General features: G+C 64.3%; 3 protein-coding genes across 3 annotated transcripts; 1 reads left to right on the forward strand and 2 right to left on the reverse strand.

Moving 5' to 3' along the window:
- Positions 1 to 17: 17 nt before the first annotated feature.
- Positions 18 to 6,731, reverse strand: ATXN7L2 (ataxin 7 like 2). Its single transcript, XM_086765603.1, has 11 exons — positions 6,565 to 6,731; positions 5,018 to 5,086; positions 4,767 to 4,871; positions 4,389 to 4,581; positions 4,023 to 4,309; positions 3,148 to 3,230; positions 2,820 to 3,052; positions 2,548 to 2,728; positions 2,268 to 2,389; positions 643 to 1,459; positions 18 to 146 (listed from the first exon to the last, which is right to left on the reverse strand). Exons 1-11 carry the CDS (start codon positions 6,692 to 6,694, stop codon positions 132 to 134), a joined length of 2,235 nt encoding a protein of 744 aa, XP_086621729.1. The 5' UTR covers positions 6,695 to 6,731; the 3' UTR covers positions 18 to 131.
- Positions 6,732 to 8,975: 2,244 nt separating this feature from the next.
- Positions 8,976 to 13,305, reverse strand: SYPL2 (synaptophysin like 2). Its single transcript, XM_086765626.1, has 6 exons — positions 13,161 to 13,305; positions 12,674 to 12,745; positions 11,281 to 11,405; positions 10,605 to 10,806; positions 10,336 to 10,527; positions 8,976 to 9,303 (listed from the first exon to the last, which is right to left on the reverse strand). Exons 1-6 carry the CDS (start codon positions 13,209 to 13,211, stop codon positions 9,175 to 9,177), a joined length of 771 nt encoding a protein of 256 aa, XP_086621752.1. The 5' UTR covers positions 13,212 to 13,305; the 3' UTR covers positions 8,976 to 9,174.
- Positions 13,306 to 13,868: 563 nt separating this feature from the next.
- On the forward strand, positions 13,869 to 24,492 carry PSMA5 (proteasome 20S subunit alpha 5). Its single transcript, XM_086765404.1, has 9 exons — positions 13,869 to 14,008; positions 15,054 to 15,120; positions 17,081 to 17,207; positions 18,226 to 18,293; positions 19,025 to 19,132; positions 19,216 to 19,274; positions 19,999 to 20,101; positions 21,228 to 21,314; positions 24,213 to 24,492. Exons 1-9 carry the CDS (start codon positions 13,980 to 13,982, stop codon positions 24,288 to 24,290), a joined length of 726 nt encoding a protein of 241 aa, XP_086621530.1. The 5' UTR covers positions 13,869 to 13,979; the 3' UTR covers positions 24,291 to 24,492.
- The last annotated feature ends 6 nt before the right edge of the window (positions 24,493 to 24,498 follow it).

Genomic DNA, 24,498 nt, shown 5'->3' on the forward strand with positions numbered 1-24,498 from the left:
GTTGGAGCTTTTTTGGGGTTGTTTTTTTTTTCTTTTTCCCCCCCTACTTTGTCAGTTTTTCGGCATTTCACGGTGGGGGCTTCCTCGTGCCCGCGGTGGAGGGACGCGGGGGTGCCCCGGCGGCCCCTCCGTTAATGGGCTTTGGACTGCGGGGGAGGAGAGGCGAAGGGTCAGCCGTGGGGACCCACCCCGGGGACAGGGGGGTGGCAGACCCCGGGCCCACCCCCACAGCACCCACCACCCCCGACCAGGCCGTCCCACGGCACAGGGTCCCCGCCGGTGTCCCCTACCCATGCCAGGGGTGACCCAGAGGGTGCCCACGGTGTCCCCCACCCTGGGACACGGCCATCCCGAGGGTCCCCGCGGTGTCCCCAGCCCTGAGCCACGTTGTCCCCATGATGCCCCCCCGAAACCAGGATGTCCCCGCGGTGTGTCCCCCCCCAGGCCCAGGGTGTCCCTCAGGGCACACAAGCGGCCCCAAACCCCGGGAGAAGGCGGGTCCCACCCCGTCCCCTGTGGGTGCTGCTGGCCCTGGGGGGGGGGGGGGGCGGGGGTCCTCCCCACCCCAGGAGCACCCCAAACACCCGCTCCCACCCCCCCCCCGGCCCAGCAGGGACCCCCCCCCAAACACCTCAGCCCTACCTTCAGGGTGCTTCGCTTCTCCTCGAAGCCCAGCGGGGTCCCCGGCTTCTTCCTACGGACGGAGCCCCCCGAGTCGGGGGGGGTCGAGGCGGGGGGCGGTGGGGGCCCGGGCAGGGGGGGCGCGGGTTTGGGTTTGACGGGCCGGCAGTAGGTGGCCGCGTTCTTGCGCTTCTTGACCTCGTCCTCGGAGATACAACGGGGGGGCGGCAGCGGGACCCCCGGCCCGCGCGGCGGCGAGCCGCGGGGGTCCAGGGCGGTGCCAGCGGGGGGGCCGCGGCAGTCCGGGGGGGGGGGAAGCCGCCTCAGCCGCGTCGCGCCGTTGAGGACGGTGGCGGAAGAAGGGGCCGGGCAAGGCGGCGGGGGGGGGGTCGGGAGGGCCGAAATCTGGCCCGCGGGATTTTTGCTTCTGACCCCGTCCCCCGACCCGGTCCGTTTCTGGGGGGGGCCGGCGGCGGCGAGAAGGGGCTTCCGTTTGCGGGTGTCCGGCTCCGTGCCCCCCGCCGCCTCCCGCGCCCGGGGGGATCTGCCGGCCTTGCTGGACGGCAACTTGCTGAAGGACGGCGAGGGGGTGTGGGCCGGCAGCGGTGAGGTGATGGCCTGGCTGCCGCCCCCCCCGCACTCGGGCTGGCTGCAGGCAGCCGCGGCGGGGGGGGACCCCACCGTGTAGCCGAGGCTGGCGGGGAGCCGGCCCGCTCGGGAGCCGGGGGGGGCCGTCGCTGAGGTCCGTGTTGGGGGTGAGGGGGGGGCCGGGGCGGCGGCGGGGCTGGGGGGGCCCGGGAGGGCGTGGAGAGGAGGGTCCGCGGCTGGAGGGATCTTCCTGTGGGAGGGGAAGGGTGAGATGGGACCCCTCCCAAATCCCCGCTCCCATCACTGCCACATCCCCCCCAGTTCAGGTGGAGACGGGGTGAGATGGGGACCCCCCCAAATCCATGCTCACATCCCAGCCTCCCACCAGTTCCCCCAGTTCAGGTGGGGAGGGCTGAGATGGGACCCCACTTCCATCCCTGCATCCCCACCTTGTTCCCCCACAGTTCAGGTGGGGAGGGGTGAGATGGGACCCCTGCAAATCCCCACTCCCATCACTGCCACATCCCCCCCAGTTCAGATGGAGACAGGGTGCGATGAGGACCCCCCCAAATCCAAGCTCACATCCCAGCCTCCCACCATGTCCCCTCCAGTTCAGGTGGGGAGGGGTGAGATGGGACCCCCGCAAATCCCCACTCCCATCTTTGCCCCCCCTCCATCCTTCCTGATTCAGGTGAAGGGGTGAGACAGGACCCCCCCCCCTACATCCCTGCTCCCATCCCTGCCCCCTGCCACAACCCCCCCAGTTCAGGTGGGAAGGGGGTAAGATGGGATCCCCCCCAAATCCACCTTCCCATCCCAGCCTCCCACCACCTCCCTTGCGATTTAGGTGGGGAGGGGTGAGACAAGACCCCCCCCACCCCACCCAAATCCCCACTCCCATCCATGCCCCCCCCCCCCCGCAAATCAGGCACACCCTCTCTGTGCCACACTGGCTGGATGCCGGCTGGGACCCCAGGGAGGGCAAACCCCCCCACCCCGGGGCTGGGTGGCACCCCAGCACCCAGCAGCACCCCCCCAGCACCCGCTGCCCCCCCCACCTCCACATGTGGGAGCTGAGGTGCCGCTCCAGCATGGAGCCCAGCGCCGAGCAGAAGCGGTCGAGCCGGCGGTTGAAGACGTAACAGCCCGGGCTGACCAGGCGGCTCCCGAAGGTGCAGAACTGGGGGGGGTGGGGGGGACACAGGATCAGCATGGCCCCCCGATGCCCCCCACCCAGGACACCCCACCTGGCAGCGGGACGCTGAGCGCAGGGTGCAGCTGGGTGGGCTGACAATGGGGTTGGGGGTCCCCAAGCTGCCCCGGGGTGACCCCACTCACCGCCTGGGGCTGCGGCGGGCGCCTGGGGGGGCGGGGGGGCTCCTCGCCCCCCTCCTCCTCGCTCTCCTCGCTCGACACCCGGCTGCCCACCTTGGGCAGGGGGAAGGGGAACACCCCCGTGCCCCCCTCCCCGGAGGCGGCCGGCACATCCTCGGGGTCACTGTCAGAGGAAAGCCGGGCCCTGCACCAGAGGGGGGGGGGGAGGAGAGATTTTTGGGGTGCCCGATATGGGGGTGTCATGTGTCCCCCCACCTGAACACCGGGGTCCTCACCTGGGGAGCGGGCAGTGGGAGTGGGGTGGCGTGGGAGAGGCAGCGGGGGGGCTGGCGAGGGGCTGCGGCAGCAAGGAGAGGTCCTGCTGGGCAGGGGGCAGCGGTTCCTTGCCGGGGGGGCTCCTCTCCTTCGGGGACTCGCCCTTGCGCGAGCTGGCCTTCAGCTCGGCCACCAGCACGTCAAAGGCCTTGGCCCGGCCACGCACCTCCCGGCGCTGGTGAACCGAATGGATCTGCGCCGGGCGACAGCGGGGAGGGGGTCAGGAGACACCTGCCGGGACCCCCCCAGCACCCCAAAACCCCCGGGGCACGGGTGTCCCCCCGCTACCTTGCAGGTCAGCAGGCGGGTGCAGATCTTCTTGGTGTCGGGGTTGAGCACGCCGCACTGCCGGTTCAGGTCGCACTCCTTCCCTGCGGGCAGAGGAAGGCGGCGGGATGCGGGGGGGCCTGGGGGGCGCTGGCTGGATTGGGGAGCGGGGTGGGAGGGGGGCGAAACAAGTTTTTCCCCCCTCCCCGTGTCCGGCCCCGGTTGAGGTTTCCACCGGCGCGGGCGGCGGGACGAGAGCGGCAGCGGGGGTCTGGCGGCTGAGGGGGGACACGGCCTCGGAGTGAGGGGGTCTCTGCAGGGTCACCCCAACCCACCCCAGCCAGGGCTGGAGATGGAGACCCCCCTCCTCGGAGCAAGAGGCCGCAGCATCCTCGCTGCGGGGCAAGGGGGGACAACAGCCCCACGGGTCACCCTGCCTGGGGCAGGGGGGGGCGCCATCTCCCAGCCCCCCCATTTCGCCCCCTCCCCGGGGCCAGCCCCCCACTCGGTGTGCCCCCAGCCTGGGTTCTGCTGACGGCATCGCTCCCCGTCGCCCCAGAGCACCCGTCCGACTGCCGTATCTGGGGGCGCGGGGGGGCCACGCGAGGTGGGGCGGGGGGGTTCGACCCTGGCTCACGCTCTCGCCGCACGCCGCCGTTCCTCCGGGCCAGCCGGCACCCGCGGGCGCGGACCCGAAACCTGGGGGCGAACGGAGCTGGGGTCAGGGCACGGCTCCCGCGGGTGCGGGGGGAGAGGCGGGAGATGCCCCCCAGGTACCTACCCCGCTGCCAAACCCAGCTGCCGAATTCGCGGGACCGGGACGTCGCCCCGGGGTCCGGTGCCACCGACCCGCCGTGTCCCCCCACCCCGGCGCCGGCAAGGAAACGGGGACTCACGCGCCAGCTTCTTGTGGGACCTGAGGGGCGGCTTGGAAGCACCCGCGTCCTTTTCCCCCGGGGCGGGCGCGCTCTCCGGTTTGCACCCGGGGCCGTCGGCGGGCATCGCTGAATCCCCCCCGACCCCCGCCGACCCCGGGGGCTCTTTCGGCACTGTGGCGGCGATGGGTTTCCCTGAGGGATCCTTGGAGTCGGTGGGGACGGCTTTAGGGGGCACCTTGATCCCGTGCCCATCCGGTTTGGGGATGCTGGGAATCTTCTCCAGGTTGACCACAGGCACGAACAAGCTGGGGAGAGAATTTGGGGAGGGGGTCAGAGCGGCCCCCGCGGCAGGGAAGGGGCAGAACCCGCTGTCCCGGCGCTCACCAGAGGTTGTTGTCCTTGTCCGGCCGCTCGGGCAGGGGCTGGGCTCGCCCGCGGGCACCGCTGGGCTTGTCCCGCAGCGCCTTGGCCGCGCCGGGGGTCCCGCTGGCCGCCGGCCGCCCGTTGACGGCGACGTGGCACTTGGCGGCGGCGGCGGCGCGGGCGCAGAGTTTGCTGAGCGGGCCGTGGCGGCGTTCTGCCGGGACACGGTGGGCTGGGGTCAGGGGGTGGAACCCCCGCTGTTAGCCCGCGCCGGGGGTCCCGCCACAGTGAGCCCCTCTACCCCGGGCCGTGCGGCACGGCCCACCCCAGCCACCTTCCCGGCGCGGAGGGGACGGCGTGGCGGGGGGACAGCCGTGCCGCAGCTCCCCCCCGGCTCACCGCAGTGCTTCTGGAAGGCCTGGGGCTTCACCACCTGGCTGCAGTGGTTGCAGACCACCAGGTAAAACTCGTCGTGCGCCGGGCAGTGGCCGAAGATGTTCATGTCTGCAGGGCGAGAGCTGGGGCAGCAGCGCGGCACGGCGCTCGCCGCGTCTGGGCGCCGTGGGAAAGCGTCACGGCCCGAGGGTTGAGGCTGGAGGGCAGGAACGGCCCCAAAAGGCCGGGATTTCCCCCCGAAGGAGGGAGCCTACCTTCCTTGATCAGGGTCATGGCGTCCAGTTTCTTGCCGCCGCTCTTCCCGCTCTCCTCCAGCTCCGATCCTGCCGGGGACAGAACGCCGTCAGCAGCGGCCGGCACGAGGACGGTCCTGGCTTCCGCCGGCCGCATCCAGCGCCAGGTGCGGGCGCCGAGTCCTCGCCACCAGCAGCGTCGGCGCTCCCGGAACAATTAAACCTGCCAAAATGAGAGCAGAGGGAGCGCTCCGGCCGGGAGCGGGGCCGCCCCGTGCTGCGCCGTCACCCCCGAGGTCCCCATCCCGCCACCCCTGCCCACAGCCCACCGCCAGCTGGTGCTGGGGGGGACCGGTGTCCGCTGGGCCGGCGGTGACGGTGTCCTGGCCGGCTGTGCTGTCCAGTCATCCCCACACCTATCAGGCCATGCCATACTGGGAACCCAGTCCCGTCCAGCCATGCCACAGTGGATATGCTGTCCTGGCTGGCTATGCCATACTGGGCGCCCAGTACTGTCCAGCTGTGCCATACTGGGATCCCAGTCCTGATGAGCAGTGCCATACTGGATGCCCAGTCCTATCAGGCCATGCTATACTGGGAACCCAGTCCCAATCAGCAGTGCCATACTGGGAACTCAGTTCCATCTGGCCGTGCCATACTGGGTGCCCAGTCCCATCCAGCCGTGCCATACTGGGCACCCAGCTGTGCCCAGCCCCAGCCAGCCATACTGGGATCCCGTGCCGTGCCTGCCAGCTGCCCACTCCCATCCCACCGCGACGTGGGGCACTGGTGGGGCAGTGCCTGCCGTGAGGTGCAGGGTCCCAGTGCCCGGCACGCAGAGCCCACTGGGGCAGCGCCCCACTCCCCAGTATGTCGTACCCGGTTCCCAATGCGGGGTACCCCACTACCCAGTACAGGATGTCTGGTTCCCCAGTTCCCACTGCCTGGCCCCCGGCGCCTGGTCTGGGGCACCCCATGCCCTCTGCCTGATCTGGCGTTAACGGTGGCAACTGGTTGCCAGTCTGGGCTACCAAGTTCCTGGTCTGGGCTACCCAGCGCCCACCGCACCCGGGGATATCTGGCACTGGGGCTGGCTCCCAGTAACGGGCGCAGGGTTCCCAGTGACCAGACTGGGGTGCCCGGTGCCAGCTCCGGCTACCCGGTGCAGAGTGCCTGGTGCGGAGCTCCCGGTGTCCGGTTCCCAGTGCCCCGCTCCTGGTTCCGGATGCCCCATTCCCAGTGCAGAGTGCCCGGAGCCCGGTTCCCAGTGCAGTATGTCCCGTTCCCAGTGTCGGGTTCCCAGTGCAGGGTTCTCCGCTCCCAGTTCCCACTGCAGAGTGCCCGGTGCCCGGTTCCCGGTATCCCGCTCCCGGTGCAGGGTGCTCGGTTCCCGGTGCCCAGTGCCCGGTTCCCAGTTCAGGACGCCCCGTTCCCGGTTCGCGGTGCCCGGTGCCCGCTGCCCTCCTACCGCTCGGCGGCGCTAGGACCGGGGGGGCGGCGGGCGCGGTTCCGCTCGCGGCAGCCCCCCCCCCCGACCCCCCGCCCGCCCCGCCGCCACCGCCCCTCACCCGGCTCGGCCGGCGGCCCGGCCCGCTCCACCCAGGCGCTCCAGCTCTGCCCCGCGAACTCGTCGAGGCCGGGCAGCCGCCGCTCCGCCGCCGCCGTCGCCGCCATCGCTGCGCGCCCACGCGCCGCCATCGCCGCCGCCGCCGCCGCCGCCGCGGGAGCGCGCGCGCGCGCGCGCACCGCCCCCCCCTACTCTCCCCCCCCCCCTCAACCCCCCCCCCGCGGCCACTGCCGCCGCCGCCACCCCGCGCGCCCCCGCGCATGCGCCGCGCGCCCCCGCCCGCCCCGCGGCACCACGGGCGGTGTAGTCCCGCCCCCCCCCCCCGGGGCTGCCCCGCACTCGCCCCGTCCCGGGACACTGTGGGGGGAGCACGGGGTCCGTGTGCCTCTGTAGGGAACCCCAGGGGTCCGCACACCCCATGTGGGGCTGGGGGCCCGTGGGGTCTGTGTACCCCTATACAGGGCTGGGGGTCCATATACCCCTATATGGGACCGGATCCACGGGGTCCGTGTGCCCCTATAGGGGACCCCAGGGGTCCGCACACCCCATGTGGGGCTGGGGGTCCAAATACTCCGCTATGGGGCTGGACAGCCGGGGGCGACACATACCCCAATACGGGGCAGGGACCCGAGGGTCCATAACTCCTTATTTCAAGCTGGGGCCGGGGGTCTGCACACCCCTATGCCAGGCTGGGGGTCCGCATATCCCAGTATGGGGCGGGGGCCCAGGGGTCCATATATGCCTACACCGAGATGGGACCCGGCTTATACAAAGCTGGACAGCCAGGGGTGACGAATACCCCTTACAGGGGTACGTACAGCCCCCCTGTACGGGGCTGGGGACACGGGGCTCCCCCTATAGAGGGCAGGAGCCCCCATATAAGGCCGTGTAGACCCCTATATGAGGCTGTGCAGACCCGTATATGAGGCTGTGCAGACCCCTATATAAGGCTGTGTAGACCCCTATATAAGGCCGTGTAGACCCCTATATGAGGCTGTACAGACCCCTATATGAGGCTGCGTAGACCCCTATATAAGGCTGTGCAGACCCCTATATAAGGCTGTGTAGACCCCTATATGAGGCTGTGCAGACCCCTATATAAGGCCGTGTAGACCCCTACATAAGGCTGTGTAGACCCCTATATGAGGCTGCGTAGACCCCTATATAAGGCTGTGTAGACCCCTGTATGAGGCTGTATAGACCCCTATATAAGGCTGTGTAGACCCCTATATGAGGCTGTACAGACCCCTATATGAGGCTGCGTAGACCCCTATATAAGGCTGTGCAGACCCCTATATAAGGCTGTGTAGACCCCTGTATGAGGCTGTGCAGACCCCTATATGAGGCTGTACAGACCCGTATATAAGGCTGTGTAGACCCCTGTATGAGGCTGTGCAGACCCCTATATGAGGCTGCGTAGACCCCTATATAAGGCTGTGTAGACCCCTATATGAGGCTGTACAGACCCCTATATAAGGCTGTGCAGACCCCTATATGAGGCTGCGTAGACCCCTATATGAGGCTGTACAGACCCCTATATAAGGCTGTGCAGACCCCTATATGAGGCTGCGTAGACCCCTATATGAGGCTGTACAGACCCCTATATAAGGCTGTGCAGACCCCTATATGAGGCTGTGCAGACCCCTATATGAGGCTGTACAGACCCCTATATAAGGCTGTGCAGACCCCTATATAAGGCTGTGTAGACCCCTATATGAGGCTGTGCAGACCCCTATATAAGGCTGTGCAGACCCCTATATAAGGCTGTGTAGACCCCTGTATGAGGCTGTGTAGACCCCTATATAAGGCTGTGTAGACCCCTGTATGAGGCTGTGCAGACCCCTATATGAGGCTGTACAGACCCCTATATAAGGCTGTGTAGACCCCTGTATGAGGCTGTGTAGACCCCTATATGAGGCTGCGTAGACCCCTATATAAGGCTGTGCAGACCCCTATATAAGGCTGTGTAGACCCCTATATGAGGCTGTGTAGACCCCTGTATGAGGCTGTGTAGACCCCTATATGAGGCTGCGTAGACCCCTATATGAGGCTGTACAGACCCCTATATGAGGCTGCGTAGACCCCTATATGAGGCTGTACAGACCCCTATATGAGGCTGCGTAGACCCCTATATGAGGCTGTACAGACCCCTATATGAGGCTGCGTAGACCCCTATATAAGGCTGTACAGACCCCTATATGAGGCTGTGCAGACCCCTATATGAGGCTGTGCAGACCCCTATATAAGGCTGTGTAGACCCCTCTACGAGGCTCCTGCCACGGAGCGGGACGCCCAGACGTTGTACGCACCCCCTATGCAGAGCCGGACACCGGGGTGGCACGTACCCCTACAGAGCTGGTACCCAGGATTTTATAGGCCCCCCCCATGCCGGGGTTACACAGAGCCCCCCCCCGTACACAGAACGCGACCGCCCGCGTTACGCAGATCCCTATATACAGCAGCGGTTACCGTCCCCCGCCCCTGGGTCCCGCGTCCCCTATGGCATCCGTACCCCCCGCCGCGACTCCGACCCCGGGGCCAGCGACCCCCCGTCCCCGGGCTGGCGGCCGGCGCGAGGTCCCGGGGGACAGGAGGGACCCCCGGGGGGCGGCTACTGCTTGTCGATGGCCCCCTGCTCGGCCGCGCTGTCGCGGGGCGCGGCCTGCGCCCACCATGCCGTCTCCTTCAGCACGAACCAGCAGTTCCCGGCCCAGAGCAGAAAGTTGATGAAGCCGAAGATCTGGGAGGGGGCGAAAAGGAGAGACCCCCAGCAAGGGCGGGGGGCACCCACGGGTGAACCCCGGCACCGGGCATCCCGTGCCCCCCACGCGCCCCATGCGTCTCACGGGCCCCGTGCGCTTCGTGCGCTTTGTGCGCCTCGTGCGCCCCACGCACTTCACGCACCCCACGCACCCTGTGCATCCCACCCAAGCCACGCACCCCATGCACCCCATGCACCCCGCACACCCCATGCACCCCGTGTATCCTATGTGACCCACGCACCCCGAGCGCCTCGTGCACCCTTCGCACACCCCATGCCACCCACGCACCCTGTGCGTCCCATCCAACCCGTGCACCCTGTGCACCTCATGCGCCCCACGCACCCTGCGCACCCCACGCACCCCATGTGCCCTGTGTGCCCCACGCACCCCATGTATCCCACGTGATCCATGCACCCCAAGTGCCTCCTGCACCCCTTGCACCACACACGCCCATGCCAGGGGCTGCATCACCACTGCCCGCCCCGGCGTGGGTGTCCCCTATAGCTGGGGGGGTTCTCGGGGGGTGCAGGATGGGTCCCGCATCCTGCGGGGCCAGTGCGGAGTCAGCACTGCAGCCACGGAGCACGTGTGCGCACGTTTCTGCCACGCTTTCCCACCGAGCTCTGCAATCCGGCACGCGTGTGCGCACACGAGGGCTTGCGAGTGCGAGTGTATGCGTGCGTGCATGTACGTGCCTGCGTGCACTGTGTTCACGTGTGCGTGTGCATGTGAACACGCGTGTGCATGGGTGTGCAGTCATGCGCATGGGTGTGTCAAGAGTGTGCGGGCATCCATGCGTGTGCATGTGTGTGTCCACGCATGCACACGCGTGTGCCCCTGCAAGGGCTGGCAGCCGCTGAGCTCTGCGTGCAGCACTGCACATCTCCCTCCCCAAGCCCAGAAATAATCGCAGGTCCCCACATGCGCGTGCCCATGCGCAGGCCCAGGCGTGAATGCGTGCACGCGTGTGTCCCCGCGAGCGCTGCCGCGCTCCGGCGCCCGCCTCTCACCACTGAGATGTTGGCCAGCCCCATGGCTGGCGTGGTGCCGGCGCTGCAGACCACCTCCTGGCCCTGGCAGACCCCCATGGCGGCGATGAGGCTGGCGGGCCGCGTGGCCGCCTTCACGTCGCTCAGCCCCTTGCCCCACGCCGCCGCCGCCACCAGCCAGAAGAAGGCGAAACAGACGGTGACGCAAAAATCCTGCCGGGATGGGGACACCGCGCTCAGCCCTGCTGCCAGACCCGGCCTGGCCCCCGCGCGGGACGCCGCCGCCTTACCGCCAACGGGAGTTTCTTATTTTCGCCGTAGAGGGAATGGAAGCGCAGGTAGAGCACCAAGGCCGCCATGGCGTAGAGGAAGGAGAAGACCCCCAGGGTCACGAAAAATTCGGCAGGAGCAGAAAAATCGCCGACGAGGTGCAGGGTGTGGCTTTCCGACTCCTCCTCGCAGGCCGGCATCTCGAAGGGGATCTGGTATAACCTGGGAGAGCGGGAGGGGGATGTCCCCGAACCGAAATAACCGTGCCGGGGGCAGGGGGGACGGGGGCGCGGAGCTGCCGCCGGGGCGGAACGTGGACCCGTCGCCGTCGCCCGGCACCCTGGCGCGGGGCCGGTGGCCAAGCGAAGGCGTGAAAACCACAGCTCGGGGCTGGCCTGGCTCCATCCATGCGATTAACGAGGATCCCCTTGGTCTTCCCTGATTAACGAGGATCCTCCCGGATGGCGTCAGGAACTGGAGCCCGGGGGGACGCCCCTGCAGTGCCGGGGGGGTGCAGGGGGATCCCGGCCGGACACGGCACCCCCTGGTCCCACGGGGGGGTCCCAGTGGCGGGGACGGGGTTCAACCCCACCTCAGCACCCCACGGCACCCTCAGCTTGCTCGGAGCCGTGCTGGGTGCTGGAGTGGGTTCCTGGGGTGGGGGGGGGCGGGGGTCCGGGCTCGGTGCCCCCTCACCTGAAGGGGTACCCAAACTGGACGGAAATGGCGCTCATCTCCTTGCTTTCGCCGCCGCATTTCACCGTCGCCCCGGTTTCGCCGCTGAAGGAGCCGCAGGCCCCGAAGGCGAAGATGGCGAAGAGCTGAGGGAGAGGAGGGGGGTGGGTGGCCAGGAGGGAGGCTTGAGACCCTGCGGACCCCGGGGTGGGGTGCACACCCAACCGGCCCCGCTCGGGCTTTGCGTCCCCCGGCGCTGAGTCACGGCGGGGCGAGCTGCCACCCCGCAGCTGCCGGCCGCACGCGCCAGCGCAGCTGCTGAGCGCCGGAGTGGGTTTCCAGCGAACCGGGAGCTTTTCCCCCGCCACGGCGGGACCCCTGGGGTCATCCCAGTCCCCCTCCCTCAGGAGCCGTTTTCCGTGGCTCAGAGTCCTCTCTGGCGGAAGGTGCTGGCAAAACACCATTCCCAAATAGTTTTCCGGCAACTTGTAACCCAACGGCCAGGCCTGATGCCATGGGGATGGGCAGGCCCACGTGCGGCACCAAGGGGTGAAGCCGAAGGAATCAGCGGCCGCCCCCGGGGGGTTTTCCTCCCATTTTTGGTTCCAGGGTGGCCGTGCACGAGGGGCCTGATCCTGCATGGCGGCCTTGCTGGCAGGGGGGTCCCAGCGCCTCCCCGGGTGGGATTATCCAAAGGGAAAAACCCCCTCGACTCGGCTCGTCCGGGCAGGAGATGCCCCAAGGGGTCCCGCGTTGGGCCCCCCTCCCCGTGCCTCGGTTTCCCCGGCGCTGGCACCCGCGCGTGGGGCTGGCCCCGAGCCCCCCGGCCTTGGTGGGGCCGCGCGGCAGAAATGCCGCCCTGAAATAGAATCCTGGAGCCGGCCATGGCGCGGCCGGGACGCGGCCGGGGCCGCGGGTGCTTGGCTCCCCCCGTCCCCGGGGTCCCCTCTCATGGGGCCCGCTGCCACCCCTGACCCCTCCCCACCCACCTGCCCTGTGCCCCCCGGGCCCGTGGGAGCCACGGGGACCCGGCGCCCCGATGTCACCGGCCCCTCTGGCACGGGCGCAGGGCCACCTGCTCAAGGTCACCAGGGGGGTCGCGTGGGCCGAAACCGGGAGTCCCCGCACCCCCCTCCCCCGGACCCCACGATAGGGTCCCCACGCCTGCGGCCGCTGGGGTGGGGGAGGCTCTGCGGGGGCAGGGGCTCCAGGGTGCCCTTGTCCTGAGTGGGGGGGGGCTTAGGACACCCTAAATCTGGGGGTGGGGGGCAAAGTGTTACAGAGGTGGCCCGGGGGACCAGCACCCAGGGGTGCTGGGGAAGGGGCTGTACCCGCGGGTGGGGTCCTGGTGCCGGTGCCAGGATCAGGCCCGGGATTGGGGAGGTGGGGGGGACGTGGCAGGGGGGGCACTCACCCATTCCAGCACCTTGATGAAGCCCAGCGGCTCCTGGAGGCGGCCCCAGCGCACCCCACCCAGGACACGGTCCTGCGGGGAGAGAGCGGCGGGAGCCGGGGCACCGGGGGCTGAAGGGGGGGGACCGGGGGGGTGCACCGGGGAGACCGGGGGGGGTGCGCTGGGAGGCGAGGGGCTGCAATGGGGAACCGGGGGACTGCACCGGGGGGGCGGGGGGCTGCACCGGGGGCTGGTCTGGGTCGCGGGGCCTGCCCCGGGGGCTGCACCGGGCTCGGTACCGGAGCACCGGAGGGCTGCACCGGGACACCCAGGGAGTGGGGGCTGCCCCGGGGGGCTGCACCAGGGGCTGGTCCGGGTTGAGGGGGGCTGTCCCGGGCACGGTACCGGAACACCGGAGGCTGGGGGGGCTACGTCGGGGGTCGCATGCGGAGACCGGAGCCCCACCGGGGCACCGGGGGTGGCGGGGGGGGTGATACCGGGGCCCTACCTGGAGCCGGGGCGCTTTGTCACCGGTGGCGGGGGCACCGGACTCTGACATGGCCGGGCCGGGGGCGATCGGTGCTGCCTCCACCGGGACCGCTCCTCCGCTGTCAGAGACCCCACCGCCCCGCCCCCGGTAAGGCCCCCCGGTCCGCCCACGGACACCCCCGGGACAGCCCCCCCCTCCACCCCCCCGCCCCGGTCCGCCCCCGGTCCCTCCGCCCGATTCCCAGTTAATCTCTCTGTGTCTTTCAGTTCTGGGACGGGACGGGGAGCCCCGGGGCCGTGCCGGTAGTCGACTCCCGGTGCGGGACCGACAGCCCCGTTACCGGCACTTAACGGGGCTGGTAACGGGGCCAGTAACGGGGCTGTCGGTCCCGCACCGGGAGCTGGGTGCTGTCACGGCCCCAGAGGACCCGGGGGCACCCCAATGCCTCTGCCCCGGCACCCCCTCCCCGCTCCCCCCGGCCCGGTAACAGCGGCCCGGTGCCCGCGACGTGCCCTAGCCACGCCCCGTTTACGATAGCCCCGCCCCCTCGGGCCGTGGCCACGCCTCCCTCCACTCCTCCGCTCCTCCCCTCTCCCCTCTTCGCCGAGCCCGCCCTCCGCCTTTTTCTCATTGGTTAGAGGGCGGGCGGCGCGGCCCAATGGGAAAGCGGCGCGGGGGGAAGTGTGGCGAAAGGGGCGGGGCGGCGCCTGCGCGGTGCGGGTGGGCTGGCAGGAAGCGGCGGAGAAGAACCCGGCGAGGGCAGAGCGGTGCTCCCGCCTCCGCCGCCCGGTTTCACCCCCCCCTTCCCCGCGGCCCCCGCTGCCCCCCGCCGCCGCCATGTTCCTCACGCGCTCCGAGTACGACCGGTGAGTGCCCGCCCGCCCCCGCCGCCCATCCCCCGCGCCCTCTCCGCCGCCCGCGGCCTGCGGCTGAGTCACGGGCCTACGGCCGGTCACCGCCTGCCCCCCTCCCGGTAGGCCCCGACCGGTCCCTTTCGCCGGCGGCCGCCGTGGGGCTGCTCTGAGGAGCTGGCGGGGGGGCCGCAGCCCTGCTGGGCCCTGGCCGAGGGCCGCTGCCTGTCCCGCCCGGGCCCGCGGGGGTTCCCGCCTCGCCGGGCGCTGGTACAGCCCCGCGGTTCGCCCCCCTCCGCTCCCTGCGGTCGGGCTCTTCCCTCTGATTTTATTTTCCTTGGCTTTTGGCGAGCCCGGTTCTCTTAAATACACGGGGTGGGAGGGCTCGGCCCGTAGGAACGAGGGCTTCTGCTGCTGGAAGGCCCCCGGTGCGGGGCCTGATAACGCTCAGTGCCTCCCGAAACCGGGTGGCTTTTAAGAAATCGCTGGGAGGGGTCTGTGCCCGGGACTCTATCCCCGGGCACGGGGCTTCTTGTGGCCGCCGGTACAGCGGGCCTGGCGGGGAGGGCAGGGTCGCCTCCCGCGCGGTGGGAGGAGCGGTGGAGGTCAGGCCGGGCTGGTGCCGGGGGTGGGATGGGATGGGGTGGGGTGGGATGGGATGGGGTATCCAGGGAAAGGGACCGGCCTGCGCTGGTAAAACAGAATCCTGCTGCCTCCCAGCGCGGAAAGGAGGTGGGATGTTTGGAGCCTGAAGGCAGCGTGCTTCCAGCATCCACCGTGAGGAGTGTGCTGTGGAAACAAACCTCCTGACCTGTAGCTACGCCTGCTGGTGTTCCTTCTCTTCTCCTACTCCGGAACATCCTGAGCCCAGGCCCTGGCAGTGTCTGCTGCGAGGGTGACGGGCTCCAGCGAAGCCGTGATGTGTTCCAGCTCCCCTTGCCATGGTGCCTGTCCCCGGCTGGCATCACGCTTCCCGCCATGGCTCTCGAATCAGGAGCTGCGTTTCTTCCCAGCCTGTGGTTTTTCTGCCCTTACACCCTCTCTGCTGTTTTTCTTGCAGGGGTGTGAATACTTTTTCTCCGGAGGGGAGGCTGTTCCAAGTGGAGTATGCCATCGAGGCCATAAAGGTATCGTCGGCTCCGTCTGGGTGCCCGGCTGTGGCCCTAAGGGCTCTGTCAAACCCGAAGCCTGGGCTTGGTCGGGAAAAAGCCCAGGCAGATCCTGTCGATTCAGCCGAGGCAGGGTTCGGCTGGCTCGCAATGCTGAGCGGGAGCCGCTGCCTTTCCCCGTAGGCGCCGCTCCTGCGTGCGGCTGCTCTGGCAGCTCTTTGCCGGCGTTCGGTCCCTTCCGTCCAGCCGAGCCCCCTGCAGCCCCGCTCTTTTGTGTGTCGTGAAGAATCAAAAGCCATTGATTTCCCCCAAATGCAGGGGAATGTTCCCTTCCCTGTCTCCTACCCACCAGTTTACCCCTAGAGCAAACGCAATCTGGAGGTGCTGACCCCAAAATCGAGCCTGCCCAAAGCTAAGGCTGAAGCGAGAGGTCTCGAATGCCCATACGGCGTGACTGCCTGCTGAGGCCGGCGCTGGCAGCGCGCCGTGCCCTTCATCTCTCCAGGAGCTGCTCCGCTTTCTCTCTGCCTGAGCTCACGCGGTGTTCCCTTCTGGTCCGTGGGCTTTATGAAGGCGGAGTCCTGTGAAAACCCCTTTTCTCTCACAGGGTCGGCTTTCCCTTTCTTAGCTCGCTGCTGTGGCGGCTTGGAGCGGGTCCACGTTTGCTCAGGTGAATTTTAAAACCTGCAGGTAGAGCTTAGGAGCAAACTAACCTGCCTCCGCAGAGCCGAGTGGCCTTCCTGGGGCGTTAAGTGTTCTTCGTGGGTAGACATCACTGTTTCTGAGAATGTGGGTGTGGACTGGGAGTAAGTTTAAAGCTGGGGGAAACTGGCTGAGTGCTGAAGAAGTTCTGAGCAGCCTTGTGTTTGGGCTGGGGAAAAACACAGTCCAGTGTTCCCTGTACTGCTTCAGCTCCTTGAAGCACTAATTAACCAAGGAGGCAAAAAGCCGTGATGTTTATTAAGGTGTTGGGAAGTGAAATCTCAGAGGATGTCAGTTGCTGCGCTGGCTTTGTAATTACAAATACGGCTGCTAGAGCAGCAGTCACGCGCAAGCCTTCTGGCTTCTCCCTTTTCCAGATCAGCCCGTGAGCTTCCTGACAAAATTCCTGCGGGCTCTCGCGGCACGTTTTATGTGGTGCCCGCGCATTAGGGCTGTAGGAGCAGTTTTCATTTCTGTGGCTTCGTTAACGAAAATACATCTGAAGGGACAGCGGGTGTCCCGTCTTCCCTTGGGGTTTGTGCGCAGCTGCGTGCTTGGGGGACGGGAGGAAAAGCTGCAAGAGCTGGGAGCGGGGCTGGGGCTGGTGGGAGCGGGGCTGGGGCTGCCAGGACCCCTTGGGGTCTGACCCCCCCTTGGCTGTGCTCACGGCCGTGGTGACGCTGTGGTGTCCTGCGAGACCAGGGTAAAACTCGCTGCGGTCTCGCTGCGGGTGATTAACCGCTGCCTGGAAAACGGCGCGTGTGCAAATGCTCTCGTTCGCGTTGTAAATTTTGTGGATATGAGGGCACCTGGGAGAAAAGGAGCTAATGGGAAGGAAGGTGCCCAAGCCAGAAGCACAGATGCAGTCAGAATTAGGGCCATTATGTGAAATCCTCCTCTCTCGCTTTACAATTTAATTTGTCTGGCGAAGGAAGATTTGAAAGGCCTTTTAAATTCACAGGGCTTTCAGCTGTAAAAATTGATGTTGCTCAGGGAAGAGCTGAATGGTTTGCAGCAGCCCTGCCGGGTTCCGATGAACCGATCGGCTGGGAAGGAGCACGGGTTTAACCTTTCCAGTTTCCTGCTTCACCATTTACAATTTGGTCTGCAGAGCCACAGAGTTTCTGTGTTGGTGATGCGATTGTCTCCAAAAAAAAAAACAAACCCTAACCTACAAATAAAACCAGTCCAAATCAGCGTTGCAGCGTTGATATCGATGCGCGCTGTCACGGCTGGACGCGGCTGCGGCGGTGAGTAACTGTGCGGTGCTTTGCAGCTTGGTTCCACGGCCATCGGGATCCAGACCTCGGAGGGCGTCTGCCTGGCCGTGGAGAAGAGGATCACCTCCCCGCTCATGGAACCCAGCAGCATCGAGAAGATTGTAGAAATCGATTCCCACATCGGTAAGGAGGAAGCGGTGAGCTTGGCGTGCCCCTCTGGTAGAGCCGTCGGGGCATCCCTCAGGTTTTGGAGAGAGATATGTACGTAAAAATAAGACTCTGTCCCCTGGGAGTTTTGGAAGCGGCGTTTCAGGGCTAACCTTCCCTGCAGGCAGCTCCGCTGAGCCGAGTGGGAATGCTCATCCCTCCCAGTGAGCACCAGGCCCTGGGCACCTTTTTTCCAGGCTCCAGGCCAGCAGGACATAGTTACAGGAGCAGGAAGAGGCAGCTGAAGCACCCCCCCACCCCGTCTCAATGACCTCCCTCCTGAAAGCTCATCCCAAATTTAGATCTGGGAGGGCAGGGAGTTACTGCAGAAGGCTTGACCGGGGGCCAGTTTCGGTCAGAGCACCAACGTCAGCCTGTGCTGCTGCCCGCAGCAGCCTCCTGCTCAGTGAGGGGCCTGCGGCGGGCTCCTTACCAAATATGTCGCCTTGAAAAGCAGGAGACCTCCAAAATACCCGTGTTGCTGATGGCACGGGTCATGGCAGGAGCTCCTGAGGAGTCTGGTTTCCTGCTCCCGTGCGCTCGCGATGCAGCCCCATCTCCCTGCAGCAGGACCTGTGGCTGGAGGCTCCTGCTGCCTCTTCCCCTGGCTGCGGGGTAGCCAGCCCTCCCTGTGGAGGGCACGAACGAGTTCCCCTGCCGAGCAGGCTGCGTTTCCGTCAGTTAGCTTCTCCTGGAAGGCCTCAAACGTGGCTCCCTCCCGGTTCAGATTCGGGGTGGGTGGGAGGTGTGACGGGGAGAGCTCGGTGACGTACCTGCCCCTCGGCTGGGTGTCCATCCTGCTCCTGAGCAATCCCGTTTTGATCCCATCCATCCTCTCCAGCGAGCCGCGGCGCGGCCTTGCTGTGCGCTCCCACGCAGGAACCCACTCCACCCTGCCGCCTTTTGCGTTTCACCCTGGCCTTCAGAAGCCTGGGGAATGACAGTGTCACAAATAATCCGTGAAACGACTCCTGGTCTCCCTCTCTGATTGCAGGGTGTGCCATGAGTGGCCTGATAGCCGATGCGAAGACTTTAATTGATAAAGCAAGAGTGGAGACTCAGGTAAGACTGGACATGTCTCTTCTTAAAACAGCACCGGTCTCGGGGGCACCTCGGAAGCCCCTGCACAGGAAGAGAGTGCTGGTGTGAGCGGGGGGCTGGTGAGGAGCGGAGCTTCCCTCGCGGGGCTCTCGCAGAACAAGCGGGTGGAGTCTCGCGTGTGGTTTTTCCCTCTGTGGCATCGCACGTTTGGTGGGAGTCTCACGGCAGGTTCTCTGGGGGTCTCTTAGCACTGGCAGCTGTGCTGCAGTGCATGCGTGGGGCTGTGTCTGACTTTGTTTTGACAAAAGTTGGTTATATTGGTTTTATTTTTGGCCCCTTAAATTTTACTCAGTGCCTCGGGTACTCGGAGATCCCGGGTACAAATCTCTGTGCTGTAGTAAAGACTTCTCCTGTGAGGTTTTTCCGCATGTCAGCCCTCTTCCACTCTCTGGAGAACCAGATAAACCCATTGTTCTGGAAACTGGTGCTGGGATAAAGTGCTTTGGCCTTGCGTTTTCCTTGTTGACATCCCAAGGCCTAGATATCCCCATTTTTTCTGGGGGATCCCTGCACAAGCCTCCCAGCTTGTTCTGCACTTGCCGCTCTCTTCCTGGTGCTTCCCTCTTGCAGCTGATCGGGAAGTTGTCTCTGTGGGCAGGGCGTTGCTCCGGCCTGCTGCGTGAACGCTCCAGGATTGTCGTGTTTTGGGAACGAGGTGATAATTGGAATCTTTTTTTTTTTTTTTCCTCCAGAATCACTGGTTCACCTACAACGAAACCATGACAGTGGAGAGTGTGACGCAGGCCGTGTCCAACCTGGCGCTGCAGTTCGGGGAGGAGGACGCAGACCCAGGGGCGATGGTGCGGGGCTGGGGGTGCTCTGGGGAGGTGCTGTTGGCCCCCCCTCTGACTTTCCCTAACCCGTCGGCTCCTTTCTGTTGCAGTCTCGTCCGTTCGGAGTCGCGCTGCTCTTTGGAGGAGTTGATGAGAAGGGACCTCAGCTGTAAGTTCTGCTCTCTTTATGCAGGCCAGCTCTGGGAAGAGACAAAATCTTTAACTCGGGCTTCTCAGGATGTTTTAATGACTTGATTCTGGGATTTTACTTAAGCCAAACACTCGAGGTTTATCCCCTTATGTACCTGATGTTGGTTAATGCCATTAAACCCTTCCTGTCAAAGCAGGAGTTGCAGCAGCACGAGCACTGGCTGCTTGTTTGGGACTGAAGAGAACGCCGTGTCTTCACTGAACCTCTGCTTCTTAAACGTGGCTTCCTGGGCAGGAGGGAGGCGTTAAAGCTGCCCTCGTCTCCCCTTTATTCTTACCTTTCCCTAAAGGACTAGCAGAGCCACCGTAACATAATCCGCAGAGCCTGCTGTGACATTCCCTGGGGAGGTGGCGGAGTGCTTGTAACCCGAATCGTGCGCCGCAGACACCCGGCCTCGGCTGGAGGTGGGGACGGCTCAGCAGAGCCAGCCCAATCAGGTCTCCCTCCCAGCAGCAGTTTTATTAAAAAAAGGGGAAAATAAAAAGGAAAATGATTCTGCTCTGAGTGTGGAGGGGAGCAGCGGGAGGGCATAGCCGCTGGGTGCAGCGAGGGGCTGCTGTCGCTCCTGAGGAGCCCTTGTTTGCCAGCCCTGAGCTGTGCGGGGGCCCGCTGGGAAAGCCCCTGGGGTGCCGCGGCGTGGGATGGGTGCGGCGGGTGTTCGCTCTCACCCGTCTTCCTGCAGGTTTCACATGGACCCCTCGGGGACGTTTGTTCAGTGCGATGCCAGAGCAATCGGCTCCGCCTCGGAGGGCGCGCAGAGCTCTCTGCAGGAGGTTTACCACAAGGTAAAGGGCTGGACTGGGGTGACATCTCACCAGTTAGAGGCACCTCTCAGCCTACAGGGATCCCCTAGTTTCCTTCTAGAGGGGATGTGTGAGCCTGTCGGGGCGGGACTCTGCCTTTGGCCGTTGATCCCGGGACTGGATGTCAGCGCTGAGGATGAGGAGTGCTGCTCCAGCAGCTTCCCCCTAGGCTGCGGCCGGAACGTGAGACTGCGTCCGAGCTGCCGCGCTCTGCCTCCGGCGGGTGGTAATTAAGACCATGTCAGGAAGTACGCTATAAATAAAAACCGCTATACGAACACCGCCAGTCGGCGTCAGGGCTCAGCGTGGACGCAGCCTGAGAAACTGAAGCAAGCAACTTAATTTCACGAGACCTGTTAAGCCAGTGAAGTTAGCGGCTTTTACGCTGCAAGTACTGGTCCTGCTTGATGTTAAATAGAAACTTTCTTCCTCTGCGAGGGGGAAGCTGCCCCTTTTGTGTGGTAGGAAACCGGGCGCTGTAGTGAAAAGCACAACTGATGGTGTGGATTGCTGAGAAGACTTCCAGCCTAAGACTTAATAACCTAATTTGTTCCCTAGCAAAATTGTCTGGGTTCTGGGCCCTGTGGCTTGTTAACCAGCTTCCAAGTGCAGAGTTACTGCCAACGCGGCTCTCGTCACGCTCAGCGTTGCACGGCCCTCTGGTTCTGGTTCCCCCCGTGCAGGGATTTGTGTGATTAAACACGAAGGCTTCTGCCAGGAGGGAGTCCGGCTTCTCAGAGCTCCCACCGGAGCTTGGGGGGGGAACTGCTTGATAGGCAGTAGCTGGTGAAGGGAAACGGACCCTGCGTCCCGGTCCTGACAGTAAGGTCTGTGCCCAGATTAACGGTTCTTAAGCTTTGTGAAAAGTTACACAGAGGCAGAAAGTCGCCATCCGTGCAATTGTCACTGTCCTGCCTGAACAGTGCGCTTTGATCTCTTGTTGATACTGTAGATAACTTGATAAGCTTTTAAATTTGCTGCCGGTGCTGGCTTAAAAGGATTTGGGAAGAGCGGGATGGAGAGCAGCGCGCTTTTGCAGTCAAAGGGGTAACGTGCAAGTACTTCCTTGAGCGTCAACAGTGCAATTAATGAGCGATTTGCTTTACAGTCCATGACACTGAAAGAAGCAATCAAATCTTCCCTCGTCATCCTGAAACAAGTTATGGAAGAGAAACTGAATGCAACCAACATTGAGGTAACCGTGACTCTGTTAGCAGCGCGCGGTCGTGGCTTGCGGCGCTTGGCACGGAGCAGTGGTCTGCGCTGCCTGTGGTCTGTGCAAATTCTGCTGGCTGCGCAGCGAGTGTCTCAGCAGCGTCTTGCATTTAAACGTCCGGGCGAGAAAGCTGCCTGCGCCTTTTCTGGAGGGAAGGGTTGCCTGTGCTGCTGGAGCCAGGAGTGGGTTGGTGGAGCAGCTCAGGACATGCCGGGCTTTTGAGCTGCTCGTTGTAGCATGTTGTGTGTGGTGTGTTGGAAGGGTTGGAGCTCTTTGACTTCCAGAGGTGTGCAGCCGGGCTCGTTTGCCCGGCTAATCCACGAGTGCTGGGTGAAGCGGTTCTCGTGGCACGGCCTGGACCTGGGCCGGGGATCGGTGGGAGCAGAGCCCCTGCTGTCCTCACACTTTTTCTTCCCCTGGGTTTAGCCATTCTTTTTTCCCCTGGTACTTGTAATATTAGAAGGAATGAAAATTATACAGCTTCTGGACTTGCTATATTCAGTCTTGGGGCAGTGCCAAAAATCTGTTGGACAGGAGGAGCAAAGAGGTGAAGCCTGCAGGAACTACCGCGCTCCTCTAACCTCCGGCTTTTCCCTGCAAGCGGCCAGGCTTGCGGAGCTCAGCGTGACCTGAGCGTGCCGTCCTCTGACATCCCCACAAACGCAGGGGTACCTGTCCCCTTAAACCCTGCTCGTTCGACTTGCAGTGCTCCTTTTTAGGTAGCAAAGGTAAAAACCCTTCCAGTTCGTTAGTGATAACGGAGAGATGATGAGCAAGGCTGGCGGATAGAGTTTGCTTCTATTTCTGGCAGGTTATGAGACACTAGACCTTTACAAATCATGTCGTTCTGACTCCTGAGCTGCTCCCCTCCCAGCGTTCTCCCGTTCCTTTCCTCCAAGTGCTGGGAACTCGTTTCCCAAGCAGCCCAAAAGTCTGCACCCCATATTTTTTCTTAAGTCTGCTGTTGGGGACCCTTCCTGACGCGATTAACTGGCTTCCCTTGGCGGGGCAAGGGCCGACAGCACCGAAAACTCAGACGCTCTGTCCAGAAACGCTGCCGGCCGGCTGAAATCTCCTTCCCTGGATGCGCTCCTGGCCCATCGGTTCTCTCTTGATCGGCTTCAGGTCTCTTCTGGAAGACCCGCAGTACAGTGCGAAGAAACGGAGGCGGAGGAGCGTGTACAGTATCCTTATGTCATGTCCCCGTTTAACAGGGCTTAACTGTGCTTGGCAGAGCTCCGAACGTGTGGAGGAATCGTACCGGGGTGAAGTATGAGGGGAATGTGCTGAGGATTAAAAGCTCTCTGTTGACTCAAGTCACCCTTCTGGCTGAAAATCTTCTACCTGGAGTAGCTGCTTAGCTTTCTAGCCTTTTGGAAGTACGTGGTGCTCCGGTTTATTTACTCCAGCCGCTTCCCACTCTTGTATGGGATTTTGCATCTGGCAGCAAAGGGAAGGGGCAAAGTGTGGTCATGGAAGAGTTAAATCCGCTGCCAGCAAAGATCGGGAGCCTGGAACGACATTACGCTTTTAAATTAATGACTTCCTCGAAGCCGGTGGGGAGTAGTGGAGTAAAGTTTGTGTTTGCAGGGAGAAGGTGAGGCGCAGGTTGGACAGACGCGGAGAGGCGGAGGCGTGGGTGTCTCTGAATGCGTGTGTTGGGTTTCAGGGTGGCGGTATGGGTGCGCTCAAGGCCATGTGGGTCGAGTGGCAGGCCAGCGCCCATGCAGGTGATCGGAGGGGCCTGAAGTGGCATCTGCAAGTGTCTGTGACCTCTCCGAGAGCGCCAGCTACAGCCTGGGCTGTCAGGGCCTCTCAGGCTGAGCGTTTGGGACATTTCTCCTCGGAACAGGCTTGTGCCTACCCTCCCTCTACCCCAAAAGTGTGTCCTACCATCTCATGCTGTTTTATGGGTGACCTCGTGAGCGGAGGAGCCTAGGAAGAGCCCTGGGATTTGCCAGGACCCTCTGCAGCTTTCCTTCAGCTTATTGCAGCCTCACACTTTGATCCCTTAACAGTAAAGATACGCGCCCAGTGCCTGCCAGTGGGATCTGGAGCCTCCCAGTCAGCTCCCGCAGCTTTCTGGCTGGCCTGCGCGCGGCAGCTGTCTCTGTCTTGGGCTCTCATGCCGTGAGCTAGGTGTGAACGTAAGCCCCGCTTACATTCCTCTCCCAGTCTTGTCGTTCTTCAAGTACCTCCTGTCCTGCTGCTGGCCCCGTGAAGCGTCTCAGCTGCCTGCCCAGGCTGCCGCCTCCCTCTGCTCCTGGCCGAGGCGCGGGGCAGGGTGTGTTGTCCCCTGGGCTTTGCCTCGGAAGAGATCCTTTGGCCTGCTCGTACAGGGCACGGGGCAGCCGTGAGGTGCACCCTGCTTTGCTTATCGTCACTGTTTGGCCATCAAAATGCAGGTTTGCTTCTGCCTCGGTTGCCCAGAGCCCCTTTTCGAGTGTTTTGCTCTCTCGGCTCTCAGGAGGCACGTAAGGGGCCAGGGTTTGTACCCTCAGTCACCGGAGGAGACGGCGCATTTCTGCCGCGGGCCGCAGTGAGCTGCAGCGAGAGCCACCCCTCTCGGGGAGCATTTGGTGAAGGACTCCCTTTAACAGGGTCTTTCCGCAGAGAGCAGCAGCAGCGCCTGGCTTTTCCCAACAGACGTTCCCCCCTGCTGCTCCTATGAGGAGACTGAGTCAATTAAAAGCTATTTCTGCGGCAGGCGGCTATTTTAGGGAATCAAAGAGCACGGTACAGGGCGGAATGATCTTGCTGGGCTGGCAGATCAGGCAGCCGAGAAGGAACAGCTGCTGCGGCTGCTCTCTGTTCCCTGCCCCGCGCTGTCACCTCGCACACGCAGGCACGCTTAACCCCTCGCTCCTTCTCTTTCAGCTTGCCACCGTGGAGCCAGGCATGAAGTTCCACATGTACACAAAAGAGGAGCTTGAAGAGGTCATCAAGGATATCTGAAAAGGAGAGAGACTCCCCCAAAGGCTCATTCCCCTGGATGAAAGCGAACTGACTCCTGGTTCCTTCCAGTACCTGTGATTTTATTTTCCAGCAGCATCTGTAATTGCTCTTCTTAGAAGGCTCTTGAGGTTTTTTTACAGTTTCTGTACATAACTGATCTCTACAATAAGAGGAAATGAGAATAAATCATTTTGTTACTCTACCCTGG

This window comes from Chlamydotis macqueenii, chromosome 23 (assembly GCF_036417535.1).
Source record: "Chlamydotis macqueenii isolate bChlMac1 chromosome 23, bChlMac1.mat, whole genome shotgun sequence".
Classification (NCBI taxonomy): domain Eukaryota; kingdom Metazoa; phylum Chordata; class Aves; order Otidiformes; family Otididae; genus Chlamydotis; species Chlamydotis macqueenii.

Coding starts and splice junctions, on each gene's coding strand:
- ATXN7L2 (XM_086765603.1), bottom strand. CDS start 6,694: ATGGCGGCGCGTGGGCGCGCAGCGATGGCGGCGACGGCGGCGGCGGAG. Junction 5,087..6,564: donor CGGGCCGCCGGCCGAGCCGG/GTGAGGGGCGGT, acceptor TGTCCCCGGCAG/GATCGGAGCTGGAGGAGAGC. Junction 4,310..4,388: donor GACAAGGACAACAACCTCTG/GTGAGCGCCGGG, acceptor TTCTCTCCCCAG/CTTGTTCGTGCCTGTGGTCA.
- SYPL2 (XM_086765626.1), bottom strand. CDS start 13,211: ATGTCAGAGTCCGGTGCCCCCGCCACCGGTGACAAAGCGCCCCGGCTC. Junction 12,746..13,160: donor ACAAAGCGCCCCGGCTCCAG/GTAGGGCCCCGG, acceptor CTCTCCCCGCAG/GACCGTGTCCTGGGTGGGGT. Junction 10,807..11,280: donor CAGTTTGGGTACCCCTTCAG/GTGAGGGGGCAC, acceptor CCGCTCTCCCAG/GTTATACCAGATCCCCTTCG.
- PSMA5 (XM_086765404.1), top strand. CDS start 13,980: ATGTTCCTCACGCGCTCCGAGTACGACCG. Junction 19,133..19,215: donor ACGCAGACCCAGGGGCGATG/GTGCGGGGCTGG, acceptor TTTCTGTTGCAG/TCTCGTCCGTTCGGAGTCGC. Junction 21,315..24,212: donor TGAATGCAACCAACATTGAG/GTAACCGTGACT, acceptor CTTCTCTTTCAG/CTTGCCACCGTGGAGCCAGG.